This window comes from Mustela lutreola, chromosome 10 (assembly GCF_030435805.1).
Source record: "Mustela lutreola isolate mMusLut2 chromosome 10, mMusLut2.pri, whole genome shotgun sequence".
Taxonomy (NCBI): domain Eukaryota; kingdom Metazoa; phylum Chordata; class Mammalia; order Carnivora; family Mustelidae; genus Mustela; species Mustela lutreola.
In genome coordinates, this window is record NC_081299.1 from 8,569,527 (window position 1) to 8,585,696 (window position 16,170).

Below are 16,170 nucleotides of genomic sequence, written 5' to 3' on the forward strand. Positions count from 1 at the left end.
AGATCTCGCTGAGACACGCACCAGCTGAGGATGCCCCAGAACTGAGAACCAGCAGAAGCAGACCAGGTCTGCAGGGGCCGGAGATGACTAAATCCTTCAGAAGGGGAGGATGTTGGCAGCAAACAGTCAGACTTTTCAGACACGACCCCTCTCTGTCTGATCGCCTCAAAAAAAGGCAGATGTACCTGAGGCTCTGCCTGATGGATCTCCGAATGGAAGCCTGGGGTCTGGGGACTGTCCCTGCCCTGACTTGCTGCCTGACTTCTCCTTAGGGTCAGTGTCAGTCCCGTAGGAGAGCGGGTGGGAAGTGACTCATTCTCCAGATCTTTCTCAGCCCTTACACTTGGGGCCACCTTCTTAGGCAAACCAGCAACGCAGTAAGAGGGAGTGACTGAGGACTGTGGAGGACAACTGTAGGGTTTTTCTCAGCCCCGAACAGGGTCCCAGTCTCCAAACGCAGCCAAGGCCAGAGTTGGGGCTGGGCCTCAGTGTCCCAAGATCTCAAGAATAGCATGCCTGTTGAGCTCCAGGCCCAACCAGGCTTTAAGACCTCTTGGCTCCAGTGTGGAGGGAGAGAATGTCCTGGGTGTAGGCCTGCCCCTTCCTCAGTGTTGTGGAGGGACTCAGGGGACCAAAAGGCCAGAGGGATTTTCTGAATGAACTCCACACGCTGATGGGCAGCTCCTGCCAGGAACAGGGTCCCTCCTGGCTAGGACTGTGGCCTGGCCTGTCCCCCCATCCCGCACTGGCAAGCTGTGATGGTGGCATGACCACGGCGCCCACACTCTCTGTTCCAGGTTATACTTCCTGAGCCTTCTTGTCTCAGCCTCTACGCTGCATCCCAGGAGAGATCCCCAGGAAGCAGGGCCGTGCAAAAAAATCCAAAAAATGTGCATTAAGCCAAGCCCATTCCTATCAGTGGACAAGACAGGCCATCCCTGCTCCCACGAGCTCCCACCCTAGGGGGAAAGTCAGGCTTCCAGCCAACAGTTTCAGACGAGGGTGTGAGGCTTTCCTTGAAAGGAGTGAACAGGGTGAAGTGACAGACACTGGTGCCAGCAGCTTGGGGGTGGGGGGAGGTCTCTTTGAGGCCATTTCCTCTAAGCCAAGACCTGAAGGATGTTAAGGCAGCATTTTAAAAATTTATTTTTTTAGGGCCGCAGGGCTGACTCAGTGGAGCATGTAACCCTTGATCTCAAGGTCTTAAGTTCAAGCCTCACGTTGGATGTAAAGTTTACCTTAATAAAAAATTTTATTTTTTCATGGCTTTATTGAGGGGTCATTGACATATATACTTCACCTATTTAAAGGGCACAATTTGGTGTTTCTGCATACATGTACACCTATACAAGCACAACCAAGGTAGTGAACATATCCGTCACCTCACGAGTTTCCTTGGAGGGCCAGTGTTTTGAGAAGTTGGGGAATAGCATTTCTGACAGAGGAATTAACATATGCAAAGGCCCTGTGACAGGGTCAAGCTTGGTGGCCCCAGGAGCAGAAAGGAGGCCAGTGAGGAATATGTTAGGGGATAAGGTGGTGGGGGTGAGGGCCAGGAGCCCCACCTGGGGGGTCTTTCTGGCCCAGGAGAGAAGCTTGGTTCTGAATCTAAGTCCTTCCTTGACACCCTCTTGAATGGTGAGTGGGCAGCTACTTAATACTTGGCCATCAGACCCTCTGGTCCTGGTCCCCCAAAGCTCTTCTGAGAAATCAGCCATGTGGGTCTTGACACCCGCTAATGACTTAGTAAGTGGTTTCCCCCAGAAATGATTTACATTTTCATTAGGGCCTTCGATACCTCCACCCAAGGGAATGACTAATGGTGGACTTTCAGGCTCAGGGGCAGGCCCACGGACGGAACCTTCATCAATCACTCCTCGGTCTCCAAATTCTCAGCCTTCAGAAAGTGAAGCTGGCTTCTTGAATGTTTAGGTTGTAAGTCACGATTTGAGCCCCGGGTGCCTCTGACCCCCTCACACCCTCCAGGGTTGGTCCTTGGGAGTCTCCCCTGCGGCTGGACTGCCAGAGACCCAGCTCATATGGGGACGAAGGGGAGTAGACAGAAACACTAAGCCAGTCCTCATAGAGCAAACTCCTTTAGAACAGACTCTCCAGGAGCTTGAGAGCAGGTTCCAGGACAGCCAAGAAGTGCGGGCTACCCCTGGGACTTTAGGACATCACGATCTGGGGGTGCAGCTACCACCCTGGAGAGGGGAGAGGCTTACTCTAGCATCACAGACTTGGGTTTGAATCATGGCTCTCAAAACTCAGTAACTGGGCGTGCCTGGATGGCTCAGTTGTTAAGCATCTGCCTTCGGCTCAGGTCATGATCCCAGGGTCCTGGAATAGAGCCCCGCATCCGGCTCCCTGCTCAGCAGGGAGCATGCTTCTCCCTCTCCACTCCCCCTGCTTGTGTTCCCTCTCTCGCTGTGTCTCTCTCTGTCAAAAAATAAAAACAGATACAAAACCTCAGTAACTAGGTGTCTTGGGCAGGTTATCTCTCCAAGCATCTGATTTCTCATGGATTAAAAAAAAAAAAAAATCACTCTTTTAAAAAAAACCTATCACTTTGCAGGGGTACAGTGCCAGGTACCTTGAAAGCACTTTTGACTCATTAATTCTGCATTTAAAAAAAAAACCAGATGTCCATGTCATGCCAGGCTCTGAACATGGGGAGCCAAATCCTTGTCCCGGGTCTGTAGGGGGTGGTTCTTTTTCTCCTAGGAAGCCAGCAGACCCCTGGCCTTGATTTTTCCATCCGCAGGGTGGGGACAGCACTCCCTGGAGGGAAGCCTGGTTCATGGGGACAGGAAGGCCCCTGTGAGGAGCGGTCGAGCGGCCTCCCCCGGGCTCTCCTGTCCAGACACCCAGGATCGGGGGCCTCGCTGTGGGGACACGCCCGAGGGGACATGCCCGAGGGGGCACACTCTTCTCACCTGAGCCGCTCTCACCATCAGTTGCTTGTTTCTTTCTTGTACCCGAAGCCTCTGATTCCGTGATTAATATTGGACCAGGCTTGGTTTCCTGAGAGTTGAAATGACTCACCCCCATTCACAACGGCCCTACTGAGCAGGAAGGTCTGGGGGAGACAGGTGACAGGGAGCTGAGGCCCACGGAGTCATCGCCGCCACAGTCTGGGCCTCGGCCACGTCTCTTTCCCTCTCTGGTCTTAGCTTTGTCCCTCTGGAAGGTGGAAGAAAATACTGGAAACTAGAAGGAACTGTGGGAGCCCTTGGCCGGCTCCCAGGCCCAGGATCTCACAAGGGTTAAAACCACCTCCTGTGGCTCAGTCCGGAGAGCAGGGCCTCCCGATGGTGTTAGTCACATACGCCTTTTACCCTCTTCAGTTGAGATCACTGTTCATATTTTGCATGAAAAAGATGAGGCGCAGAGAGGGTGAGTGACTCGCCCAGATCCACACAGCTAGTTAGTGGCAGAGATAGAAATTGATCCAGGCTGTCTGCTGTCTGGTTCTAGCATCTCTAGCAGAGCCAGACATGTCCTGCAGGAGCCCCCAGACCCGGATAAGATCCAGCCCTCCTCTGCCTCACTCTCCCTGGAGCCTTGGACCAACAGGACTTAGAGCAGACGGTCAAATCCCAGCCCATTTCACAGATGAAGGCACTGAGGCCCGGAGGGGGATAATCGTGTGGCTGGATGCAGACCCGGAACCCGGGCCCCCTACTCTCTCCGTCTAGTCTTACCACCCCTCAAGCTGCCACCTCTCAGGCTGGAGCCAAGAGTGAGCCTGGACCTGGGCACTGAGGCCTGGGGAAGGGCCCCACAGCAGGGGGATCAGCAGGCTGCTCGCCTGTGCTGAGGTGCAGGGGATGGTCACCCCTCTGGCGTCCCTGGAGGGCCAGGGGGCACCTCTGACACCCCAGAGCTCTCCCCTGTGGACCTGCCACGGAGCCCGAAACCCCTGTGTGAGTCACTCTGGGCTGGAACGGTGAATGCCACGGTAAACTCACCCCTGCGCAAGGGGAACACCAGACTATGAGCGTTTCATCTGTGGTCCCCAAAGGAGAGGTCTGGGGCCAGAGCGGGCGCCCTGGGTCCCTAGTGAGGCAAAGGGCACATTTCTCTGCTTTAATTAATTTAATTCTGGGCTCATCACAGGCCTTGGAAGGCTGGCCGGCAGTTTCCAAATCCACGCCTGGTGGAGAAGGAATCCTGTCACCCCTGGACTAGGATCCCCTCCGGGTACTCATGCACCTGTGCAGTCCCCGCCCACGCCGGGAGAGTCAGTCTCTGTAAGCGGCAGCCTAGTGTGGGAGTGACGAAACATGACTTCTGAGGCTAGATCATAAGACCCTGTGGCTTCCATCTTTTTCTATGGGATCACTTGCTCCAGAGGAAGCCGGCTTCCCTGTTGCGTGCTTGGGTCACCGTGACTCGGACGTCTCCTGCCCACAGTCATGGGAGTGGCTGACGCTGGGAGCAGGGCATCCAGTCCCAGCCAAGCCTTCAGAAGACTGCGACCCCAGGGGACATCCTGATGGCAACGTCATGAGAGACTCTAAGCCAGAATCACCCTCCTGAGCTGCTGACCCACAGAAACAAGAGCGATGTAATGTTTGTTGTTTTAAGCTGCTAAGTTTTGAGTTACACAGCAACAGAGAACTAATAACGCTCGGAGAAAAGAAACCTTGTGACATGGCTGGACCAGGACTCCTTTACCAGTGCCCTTTCTCCTGGGAAAGCAAGGGTGACAGAAGGAGAAAAGAAGGCAGCTGAGCCCCGAAGGTCAGGCAGGACTGGAGCCAAATCCCAGCTCTACCACACTCTAGCTGTGTGACCTCAAGCAAGTTACTTAACTACTCTGAGCCTCAGTTTTTGCATCTGTGAAGTGGGGACAGCAATACTGACTTGAAATCTTCTTGCCAGGATTAAATGTCTGGCCAAGGGCCTGGGTAGCCTGCTTGGGGGCTCTGCAGTGCTGGAGCTTATCCAGCCAGCTGGAAAACCCCTAATGTTTGTTCTTTCCCAACTTCAAGGAGTGAACTTCCTGCCTCCAGCCCTCAGTCACCACTACTCACCACCCCCTGAGAAGCCAGAGCTGAGTGACCAGGATCCAGCCTTGAGCTGGGGAGACTTCTGGGGTGTTTGAGTTGGAGGTAGCCCGACTTGTAGATCCCTCCAGAGAAGCCCCCTAATGGAGAGTCCTACTTCCATCAAGGCTCCCAAGAAACATACTCAGAAAAGGAGCTGGGCTAACCAGACCAGAAGGGTCCAGGCTTTCCTCTTCTGAGTTCCAGCTTCCTTACCGCCTGCTGCTGCCTGTGGCAGAAAGAATCCTTTTATCCAGGGGGTATTTGGGGGCTATTTGGGATTAGGGTTCCCAGCTGTCGGGGAAGTCCCTGGATTTCCTGAGCCAGGTTGGAACCTCGTGTCTTACACAGCATCTCTTTGGTGACAGGCTCCCTGTGTCCTTTGGAGGGCTTCCTGCCATGCCTGCCTTCTGCCCTCTTCCTCTGAGATCAGACGGTGTGGGCAGGTGCGGCTCACCTTCCTGCCTTCTGCAGGCCCGGGGACTGGCTTTGCTCTGGCAGCTCGCTCTGGCAGGTATGGCCCCTGTGATCCCACAGCAGGGCCGGCCACTTGCCGCGCCGTGCATGGGGCCCGGGGACTTCCCCTCCTGTTCTTCAAAGCACTTTCACGCTTGTTAGGGGGTTCGCCAGCGGCCTGGAACCCACAGGAGGTGCCCAGTGGGCTCTATCCAGCGCCTGCTCTCTGGAGTCTCACCAGCCACCACTTTCCTGCAAAGGCTGCAATTTCTCCAGGAGAGGCTGGACCTCCCGGGGGCTCCAACCCGGTCTCCGGCCACCAAGCGTGCCCTTCTCTCTGCAGGCCAACTATGGTCCTGCAGCCCTGTGCCAGGCACCGTCTCAGACTCACGAGGCATCCTGGTCCTCCAGAAGCACACGGTTTCCTGCGACAGAGGGATACACAAACCAGTCATTACAGTCATGACGCAGTAAAGACCAGTTCTAGAATTGAGGTACCAAAAAAACGACAGAAACCGCCATTCTGCCTGGGAAGATGGCTGGGGGAGGGGGAGGGGGAAGGGAGGCTCTGGGAAAGTGAAAACAAGGAGATAACCTTGGAGCAGGCTCTGAAGGTGAACAGGAGTCGTAAAGTGTGTTCCCGGAGGACCGGGATGGGTAAAGGCATGAAAGAGACGGCAGGGACAGATGGCACGCGTGGCTGGAGCAGGGGACATCGGGGGAAGGGGAAGCTAGAGCCATAGGACTGAGCCAGGAGACGCAGGGTCTCCGACACCACTGGCTTGGAGGAGCGCTGGCCCAGTGGATTCGCTGTGCTGGGCCTTGGTCCCTCACCTGGTCAAGGGCACGAAAAAGGATCTTCCTCATGCGCTTTCCCGGAGGAGTCAAGGAGCCAATGCCTAAAAAAATCTTAGCACAAAGTAAGCACTCGAAGGCAGCTCTTGTTGGGGTGCCTGGGTGGCTCAGTGGGTTGAGCCTCTGCCTTCGGCTCAGGTCATGATCTCAGGGTCCTGGGATGGAGCCCCTGCTCAGCGGGGAGCCTGCTTCCCCCTCTCTCTCTGCCTGCCTCTCTGCCTCCTTGTGCTCTCTCTCTCTGTGTCCAATAAATAAAATCTTTTTTTAAAAAAGGCAGTATTGTTATTGCTATTAAGTAAATAATCTGATTTATTTATTTATGTCAGTACGTCTTTAGAAATGATCTGATTTTTCATGGGAGAACACCCCCGCCACTGCACCTCTGCAAGGGTTCTGTGTGGGGGAGGACGGCTGAAAGGTCCCTGAAGAAGCCCAGGAAGGCAACACGGGGCAGTGGGGGGAGACACAGGTTCCTAGAGCATCGCTGTTCTGATCGCTGTTTGTGGATGTGTCGTATTCCAGTAAACAGATGTATCACAGTCCGCTTTGCCCCTGTTGCTGTCATTCTTGGGGTATTTCCAACATTTATAAATAATGTTTTAGGAAACATCACTGCGTGTATGGTTTCCCTTTATCTTTTTCCAGTTCAACCATTACCTTGATTCTTTTTTCTTTGTAGGGCGAAATTACCGAGCCACAAGTTGCAAACAGTGTGTGTGTGTGTGTGTGTGTGTGTGTGTGTTTTGTAGGGGGCTTTTGCTAAAAATTGCCATATTGCTTTCTGAAAACGGTTGTGTAACACTTCCCAGCAGAGTATGAACGCATACTCCCATTTCGCCACCATTTTGGGGTTGGATTTTACCGAGGTTGTTTTTTTAATAAAGAAGACCAAACACACACAACATGCACACACAAACACAAAAAACCCTGATGATTCAAGAAGTCTAAGAAGGTATGAAGGTTGCATTCATTTGCATCTCTTGCTAGAAAGGTGGAATTTTTAAACCTTGTAATGACATGCGTGTGTATTTCCCCTGGGTCGGCCGTGTTGGTGGTGGTGTTTGGTTATGCATAGGGGGTTCACTAGAATTTATTTATTCAGAGGATCGGCTCTTCTATAGCAGAAAGCCCTGAACAGGGAAGCAGGTGTCCTGGGCTGCTCCTGACCCTGCCTCGCTCGTGAACAGTCAAGGGTGGTCGCCTCCATGATCACTCACGTAATTGTTTGACATGGTCTCAGCTCAAACACGCCAGGGCATGCTCCCCCAGGGCAGAGCCCAGAAGGGGGTCTTCCGGAAGGATGCACAGTTACAGGAAATTTTTCCAAGTAGAATCCAGGAGCTTGAGGAAAGTCGGGTGGGGCGGGAAGGGTAGTTATGGAATGTTCTGGTAGGAGACTGCCGGCGGTGTTGTGGAAAAATAATCAGACCTGCGAGACACCAAGGGACACTCGGAGAAGCAGGAGAACTCGGATTTATTTTACCCTGGTGGACCCAGATGGATGAGCTCGTGCTCTAAGTTCTGGGCCCGGACAGTGGGGTTATGGGGTTTTTACAGGGGACTGCCAGCAGTTACGTTCCAAGGGGTATGCGGACTGCTGGTAGGTGGGTTTAAACTGGGCGAGTGGGGCTGCATTAGGTGGGACCAGCAATGCAGGGAGCCTGTTTGTGGAAGGAGAGGTGGCTGGTTATCTCTTACTTCCAGTAGGGCTTCTGGTTATCTCTAGTTTTTTCTTGGTAACTTTCCATCTTCTGGAGCCTCCTGGCCTGGGCCTGCTCTTTCTCCTCTTCACTAGGTAATTTTCCTCTTCACTAGGACCAAGGAGATGAAGGCGTTTCTGGAAGATGGGGGACATCTTGCAGGGACAGACCGAGGTGTAGAATCCTGAGGGCCACGGGGCCGTTCTGGGCTCAGGGAAAACAACTGGCCATTTTACATCCGAGCCCCTAGAACTGGCTGCCTATTTCTCTGTCTTCAGGTCTGAAAAAAAAAAAAAAAAAAACACAAGCAAATGAGCCCGTGACCCGCAGTCTGGCTGTTGGATGCTCCGTATGTATGCTTGGAAGGTAGAAAGAAAGCAGTAGAGAACTCATGGGCTGGAGAAGCACTGGAAGGGAAAATTATTCCCCTGCAAATGAGAACCGAACTTGAATGAGAATTTTATGGTTTCTTTCTTTTAGGTAGGAGTTCCAGGCTCTTCCTCTAGGCAGAAAACTCTCAGAGGGCAGGGAAATATTTGTGGATTGACAACAAAATGCTCTATATACTCTGTCCAACAGTTCCTTAGTCAGTCCATCGGCCTGTCCACCCATCCAGGCACCTGCCCGGCCATCCACTCACACACCCATCTCCAGGGTGCTCTGTTCCCTCACCCACCCACACACCTCTCATCTATCTATTGATTTATTTTTTAGCAACTATTTATTCAGGGGTGTTGGCTTTTTCTGCAGCCCCCTGCCTTCCGCTGTCCCTTCTAAAAGAATCCCCAGGGCGAGAGAGAAGGTCTGGGTTGACCCATGTCACAATCAACTCAGGTCTAGCCCTATGTTGGGGTTGGGGTGCGGCGGGACTATTGTGCTTAGAGCCTCCCAATCTCCTGAGTGCCTCCCCCCACCTCCAGGGGCAAGGGGTGGTGGGCAGGGTCTTGGGGGGGCGGCGGGGGGGTGGGGAGCTGCCTTCCCAGGCCCTCAGTGCCCCGGGGGGCCGGCAGCAAACTCCCTGGAGCCGGGAGAACAGCTTCTGGCCAATCAGGACAGGTCTTTCAAAGAGCAGGAGGGGAGTGTGGCTTGTCCTGAGTCATCTCTGCACGTGTTTGTCCGCGCTTTCTTTTTTTATTTTAGCGTTCTTGGAAACCGCTCTGGGTGCCAGTGCACCTCTGGATGGTGGGGGAAGGGAAGAGTTAAGGCAGAGCCCTCAAAGAAAGTGCAGCCCACTTTTGAAGTGACTTCACAGCTGCGGCCAGCGCCGGGCGCCGGGGAGGTGCGCTGGGGGAAGTCTGCTGGCCCGGAGGTTCACCCAGGTGTTGCTCCGGCTCTGGCCCGGCACGTGGGCGCAGCGCGCTTCCCAGGCTGCCTGGGTGGGCACCTCTCCCCAGCCGGCTCAGCCTTCCAGCCCCCGGGATGTGCCCCCTCCACACCATGCTGGGACTGCTACTCCTGGGGGTGCTGGGAGCCTTCCCGCAGGTAAGAGGGCAGCAGGTGCCTGGGAGGCGCCCGTGGTCCGGAGCCCCCTCCTTGCGACTGCTGCTCTGCGCCCCTGGCAGTGTGGGGAGCGTGGGGGGACAGTGGAAGTCGGGGAGTCTCTGCACCTCGTTACCGCCCAGCTGGGGTGAGGGGGGCACAGGTGACAAACAGGGGGAGAGGCGCCTGCAAGGATTCACAGGTGGGAGGTTGGCTGACAGGCAGCTGCTGGGGGCTCTCTTCCCCGGCCCTGGCCGAATGCCGCAATTATTCATTCAATCAGCAATAATTGAGCAACACGGGCTGCCTGCTGGAGGTAGGCTCCTCGCGGGTGGGGGTCCTGGGCAGCCCAGGTGGGGCCTCCGTGCCCAGAAGAGGTTGGTGCTGGGGCTCTCCTTGCTACCGGCCCCTGGTCCCTAAAACGGTTGGCGAGGGGAAGTTGAGTGTGGGTGAGACGCGGGAATGAGGGTGCTAGACGGGTGCCAGATCCGTACTTTTGCCCTTACCCCTGTCTGACCGATGCGTGGATCCCGGGCCCTGGAGCACGTGGAGCACGGGGTAGGTGGCCGCCCCTGGAAAAGGTCAGCGATGGGGCTGACGTCTGCTGGAGGAAAACCCCAGAACCGCATCTGGGGACTGCTCTAGGAAAACGGAGCCCTTTCCTGGTGGCCAGCACCGAGCTAGGCATGGGGTGGGAGCAGAGCTCGGATTGACCGGTCAAGGTTTACTTTACCAAGGGCACTGAGCACAGGGTCTGAAGAGGAGAGAGGCCTGTGGCTGGCCGTAATTCCCTGGTGGATACAGTAAGTGTCCGTGAGACACCTGCAGGGCACTGGTCTGAGCGAGCGCAAAAGGCGGGAACAGCAGTGGTTTGTTGCGGGGAGGGCAGGCCCGTCTTTTTAGTCCTACAGAAAAGGGCGGCCCTATTGTGGAGGTCAGCCCTGTCCATCCCACTCTCCGGGCAGGGGCGAGGAGGGAAGGGGAATGGGCTCCAGGCAGGGGGAGGAGGAGTATAGGTGGAAAAGGGAGACAAGCACACTTCATAAACGCCTGCCCATGTTTCATTAGTTGTAGACGGGTAGGTCGGGTTTTCCATATATGATACAGAACGTGCGGTTCTTCATTCGGCTTTTACGTCGGCAGCTTGTCTTAGAAAGACTGTCGCAGCGGCAATCCTGTTTCTCTTTATTTCTCTTTCCCCCATGTTTATCTTGGGAAATGCTACATAGTATTCTACCAAATGGGGGCTCCATAGTTTTCTTTATTTAGGTCCCTGTTGGGTGGGTGGTAAGTTTCCTCCAACGGGGTTGTCTGTTTGTTTGGAATTGTAATGGACCGCATGGCAGGGATGCCTTTGGGAATGTGCAGGAATGTGTACGCTTCTTTCCCCAGGGAAGAAGCTGACGGGAGGAGGCAGAGGTTGCGGGGCGAAAGTGTACGCAGGTGATAAGATGCCACCAAATGGGCTTCCAGGGTGGCTGGACAATCCCCCTTCCTCCCCCGCCCCCCAAGCAGTGCCTGAGCCGAAGTGACTTCCCCACATCCTAACCGACTTTTGATCTTATCAGAGTTTTTATTTTTGTCAATGTGACGGGTGAAAAGGGCCATATCCTTGTTGTCTTAATTTGCATCTCTCATGGGCTCAGGCTGGGGCATTTCGTGGCAGGAGTCCGGCTGTCTGTGGGGGATGGGGACTGCCTGCCCGGCCTCGCCGTCCTCCAACTCCCCCAAGGCTCTTTCCGCCTCTGGGATTCCAGCAAAGTTTTAGGAAATCGTCATAAGAGGAAAAAAAAATCCCAGGTCAGGGGTTGAATTTTAAATTCTTTTTTCTCACCGTCTGCTTGGAGACGCCATCATTTTGTGGTGGACGCCTGAGGCCAGAATGACTCCTTGCTGTGTGTCACCTTCTGAGAAAGAGATTGGGCCTCTGATGCCTCGCGCTACAGTCTCCCCAAGAGTGGTTTTGGTGAAGGGACCTGGGGTCACTCTGATGGGAATCCTCAGAATTCTTTGCCCTCAGGCCTCCCGCTCGCCCCCTCATCCGGTCACCTAGAGGTCGGTGGGTGGGTGGTGGCAGGGGAGGGAGGCCCAGGGTCGTTCCATGACCTCTGCAGACTTCAAATTCCTGTCATCCTCTCCCAGGGCTAAAGCTACCACAAAGCTCCCTCTGGCACCCAGATGTAGGCTCTGAGGCTCCCGCTGGGCTCCGATCTGCTGAACGAGGCTTTCCTGGGGTGACTCATAAGCTCTACGTGTCTGTCTTCCATCAGGGCTTTCCAGGGCTAGTGACCCCACACAGCCGAGTGCTAATAGTGGGTTTTAGGCACCAGCAGGAAGGCACCTCCATGCCGGCTTGTCTGGGAAAGGGGACTTTTCCAGCCGCTCTGGGGCTGTGCTGATGCAGGATTTCACCCTATGCACCAGGCAGAAGGGACCCAGAGCGGGATGACCCATATGACGCGGGGGAGGAGGTGTGGGCTGGTCTCACTCCAGGGCCTCCCCTTCCTCAGAGAGTGGCCTGGGCAGCCAGGAGCGCACAGTGGGGTTTGAGCGGGGTTGGGGGGGACATTAGTCAGCTTGAGATCAGTCAATGCTGGAAGAAGTGCAGCATTTACTGTAAGTTTCTGACTCTGCTCCCACTCATCTCTGACCTAGACTTGTTTCTTGGGTTGATTGTGATTCATTCTTCAGCTCAAACGCACCTTCCTCCAGGCCTCTTTTGCCTCCGGAACATCATCGGAAGGAAAACAGGGCTGAGGGAGATCTGGGTCTGGGTCGCCCCGGAAACTGGGGGTTCATTGGCCCAGACGGTTGGTTTAGCCCAGGCTTGGCTGGAGTGGCCTCATCGGGCTCATGCGCTGACCCTGGGAGGGCCCGTCTGGGGTCACGGCCGCCATTTTCTAGACGAGGAGGCAGAGGATGGTCTTGCCAATTGTGCCAGGACGGGTCAGGGTCTGAGCGGGACCAGAGCTACAGACCTCAGGGACAGAATGTCAAAAAAGGCAGCTCGGCAAGGCAAGACCAGTTCTCCAGCTTCTCTCTCCCCTGCTATCTCCCCTAGGGGCTGTTGGGGCAGAGGGAGGGAGGCCTCATTCCAAAATCTTGGCTGTCTAGGGTCGAAAATCACTGGCATTCTCATTGGCCTCCACGGTGGGGAGGGACCTTTTCTATGCGACCCAATTCAATTACTCACTGACTTCTTGGGTCCTCGGGGATATTCCTCCAAGTTCCCATTCATTCATAAAATCATAAAGGAGCAGCTTCTCTGGGCCTGGCCTGTGCTGGAGTGCTGTGGAAAGGTAAGCCATTATTAAGCTCCTCGTGAATGCTAGGTACTGAGGGTACAGGATGAAGATGAACCGATCCTTGCCCCCGAGGGTGTGGGAAGAGGGACCCAGAGAAGAGAGACTAGCGCTTGTGGGGAGATCTGTCCCCGCCAGTGGGAGCCCACAAAGGGCCCGTGCTCACCTCCACCTGCACTGGAGGGAGAAAGCTTTTGACACGGGGGGTGGGGGTTGAGGAGAGAAGGGGGCCAATGTCCTCGCCAATGGCCTGGTGGAACAGCATGTCGGCGAGGGGGTGTGGGCATGGGCTCTTGAAGCTCCCTCGTTGGCTTTCATGCAAGGTCTCTGGGCTTCCAGAAGGCGCCCGCCAGATGCGGTTCCTGCACTGGGACAGGCTGAGTTCTCTCTGTCCACACAGTCTCGTGGTGGAATTGGGGGGGGGGGGGCCTGCATCCCGGGTCCCTGGCTCCCCTCCCTGTGCAGGCTGGGATGACAGAGGTGGTCCCGGAAACAAGCTGGCCCTTCTAGCAGGTGAGCTGACACGGGGACGAATCCAAGACACCTCCAAGACACCTCCAAGAACGGACAAAAGCTAAAGTACCCGGGCAGGGGTGGGGGAGGGGCTCCCTATCCTTTAAAGCCATTCAGTTTTCCGTGGCAGCCGCCGTGTCCCTCAGTGGCTGCTGCTGCTGGGTCTGCTAGCCCCAGGGCTGGTGCTTTATCCCATCCGAGGTCTCACTGAGCGTGAAGCCTGAGTCTTTGCTGCCGCCCCAGAACTTTCAGGAGGACCGTGATCTAAATGGCTGGCTCAGGCAGCTGGGCTGGGGGTTCTCTCGGGCAGGAGGGGCGTCGGTGAGAAGTGAGGAGCTAGCAGTCACAGAGTTTGGACTCAAGGCCAGACCTTGGTAATGTTGACTGACTTGCCTCCATGCTGTCCATCCCGTCTAGTCTCCGTTGCTCTATAATCTTCAGTGGCTCCCCATTGCCAAAGGTAACGTTTCCCAAAGTTACTTCCAGGGAACAGGCATTCCATGAGGAAAGGGTTCTGTGACCACCTAAGATTGGGAAACAATTTGTCTCTCGGGCCCCCAACTTTTCCTTGGAGAATCGGAGAGCGAGCAAGCACAGTAAAGGCCCTAGATTTAAAATGTTAACCTCCCAGATGGAATCCAGGGCTTGGTGGGTTGGTCGTATTTCTTTTTTAGGGTTTTTGGCTTGTCACCTGAGGACGGTGGGTGGAACCGGTGTTTGGTGGCACACCGTGTGGGGAATGACGAGTACGTGCCGCCCATCTGGCCCCAAGTCCTGGGCCTCTTCTCCTTCTGCTCCCACGGTCTCACCCTATAAACCACCGATTTCCCATACTACTCTGTTTTTCCCTCTTCAGACCTTCTTCTCTGTGGGGCCTTCTGCCGGGGAAGCTCTCCCCTTCCTTCCCTCCTGCCAAGATCTTACTTTCCTTCGAGAAAAAGTGGAAGCGCCCCTCCTCCGAGAAAGTGTCGTGAATCCCCCCCGCTCGGTCCTGTTCTCTCCCTGTTGCGTGAGGCTCACGGCATCTTGCGTGGTGTCGGCGATCCCTGCGTTTGTCTCATTGTGTCTCCGAGGTTCTCCTATAGTCCTTTGTTCTGCAGGCTGGTGTGTAGTGTCTCCAGCGGGCCCGGGCTGCGTTCGTGAGCTGGGACCGTCCGGCACTGGCTTTTCCTGAGGCCCCAGCGCCGGGCCCAGCTCCCAGTTCCCCGCAGGCCTTTAGGGAACGCTCAGTGGAAGGAGACGTGGCTTTTTTCTTGGTCTTCTGGATTGGGGCCCTGGCTGAGTTCCCTCCCAGGCCATCATTACCACGCATTCAGCGGCTCGGAACAACACAGAGGATCATCTTTCTGATCTGCGGTTCCTAAATCCAAAATGGCATTGGGCTGGACTGGAGGTTTGGGCAGGCCTGCGCATCTCTGGAGACTCGAGGCGGGAGATGTGTTGCCTTGCCTTCCCAGCTGCTGGGGGCATCCTGGGGCTCAGGCTCCTTCCTCCATCTTCACGCCGGCCGCAGACCCCTCTCTGATCGTCCCCAGCTTTCCCTGATCGGACTCACCTGCCCTTTCAAGGATGCTTCTGATGGCCCTGGGCTCACTTGCATAATCTAGGATCATCCCATTTCAGGGTCACTCGTTAGCAACCTCAGTTCCCCTCTGCCACATAAAGAGGTATCATCGTCGCTTCTGGGGTTTTGGACGGGGACATCTTCGGAGGGGTGCTCCTCCGCCCACCACAGACGCCTTCTCGTCTTCTCCCGTCCTGCAGGGGAGAGTTGAGGGGAAGGACGGCCACTGTTCTGGTGAGCACCAGCTCAGAGAAGGTCTCAGCTTTTCCTTGCATTCTGCCAGCGAGTGCCAGACCCCCTCCTTGGGGGCTGTTTCTGGGTCTACTGTCTTTGGGTTTATCTCCAGACACAGGCCTGGCTGCATGGAGCCATTTGCATACCCCCCTGCAGCCCCCTGGAAGCCAGAGGTGGGAACTGGGGGAGAGCCCCCCCATCCCCGTCTCCTGCTCTTGGGCGTGAGATCAAGGAGGGATGTGGCCGGCTGACTGAGACCGGGGTGGACTGTGTGTCTGCGGGTGTGCTTAGGGTTAGGGAGGCACACAACTTCAATTTTAGGTGGTCTCTTGGCCTGGAGCTCTAGCTAGCCCTGTGGGTAGAGAGCGGGGCTCAGAATCCCCCAGGACGGGGATATGACCAAACCCAGTCTACTGACAGAATAATCCAGGGCTGTAGTCAGCAGAATACTGGTCCCTTAAAACATCCGTGTCCTAAACCCTGGAATCTGTGAATATGTGCCCTTACCTGGAAGAGGGGACCTCGTGCCTGTGGTTAAGGGTAGAGACCGTGAGGGGGGAGATCGGCGTGGAGTATATAGGGGGGCCCACTGTCCTTGTAAGAATCCTTCAAAGAAGGATCTTTCCTGGCTGTGTCAGGGAGAGACGATATGGAAGGAGAGGGAGATGTGACAGAAGGATTTGCCCCACCAGTGTGGCCTTTGCAGAAGGAGGAGGGGGGCAGTATGTCAAGCAATGCCATCCAGGCAACACAGCAGTTTCCAGAAGGTGGGTCTTCGCTGACGGGCCGCATAGAGGTGGGACCTCGGTTTTCATGGCAAGGAAATGGATTCTCCCCCCACAGCTGCTGGCAAGGATGCCGCCTGCCCACACCTTGATTTTGGCCGGCTGACACTTGACCTGGACTTGGGGGTGGGGTGAAAAGGGAGGGGTCTCTGAGGGAGTGGCACGAAAGACCAGTGGGAGAGGGTGCTGGACAAGGAGAGAATGGGGTGGTCAGGCAGGACCGTGTCCAAG

General features: G+C 55.5%; 1 protein-coding gene across 3 annotated transcripts in view; it reads left to right on the forward strand.

Moving 5' to 3' along the window:
* Positions 1 to 9,223: 9,223 nt before the first annotated feature.
* The window catches only part of TNFRSF8 (TNF receptor superfamily member 8), a 62,948-nt gene continuing 56,001 nt past the window's right edge, over positions 9,224 to 16,170 (forward strand). For all 3 annotated transcript variants that reach the window (XM_059136146.1, XM_059136149.1, XM_059136147.1), the window contains exon 1: positions 9,224 to 9,544. In XM_059136146.1, the coding sequence (XP_058992129.1) occupies positions 9,482 to 9,544 (63 nt within the window). In that variant the 5' untranslated portion in view covers positions 9,224 to 9,481. The remainder of the gene's footprint in view (positions 9,545 to 16,170) is intronic.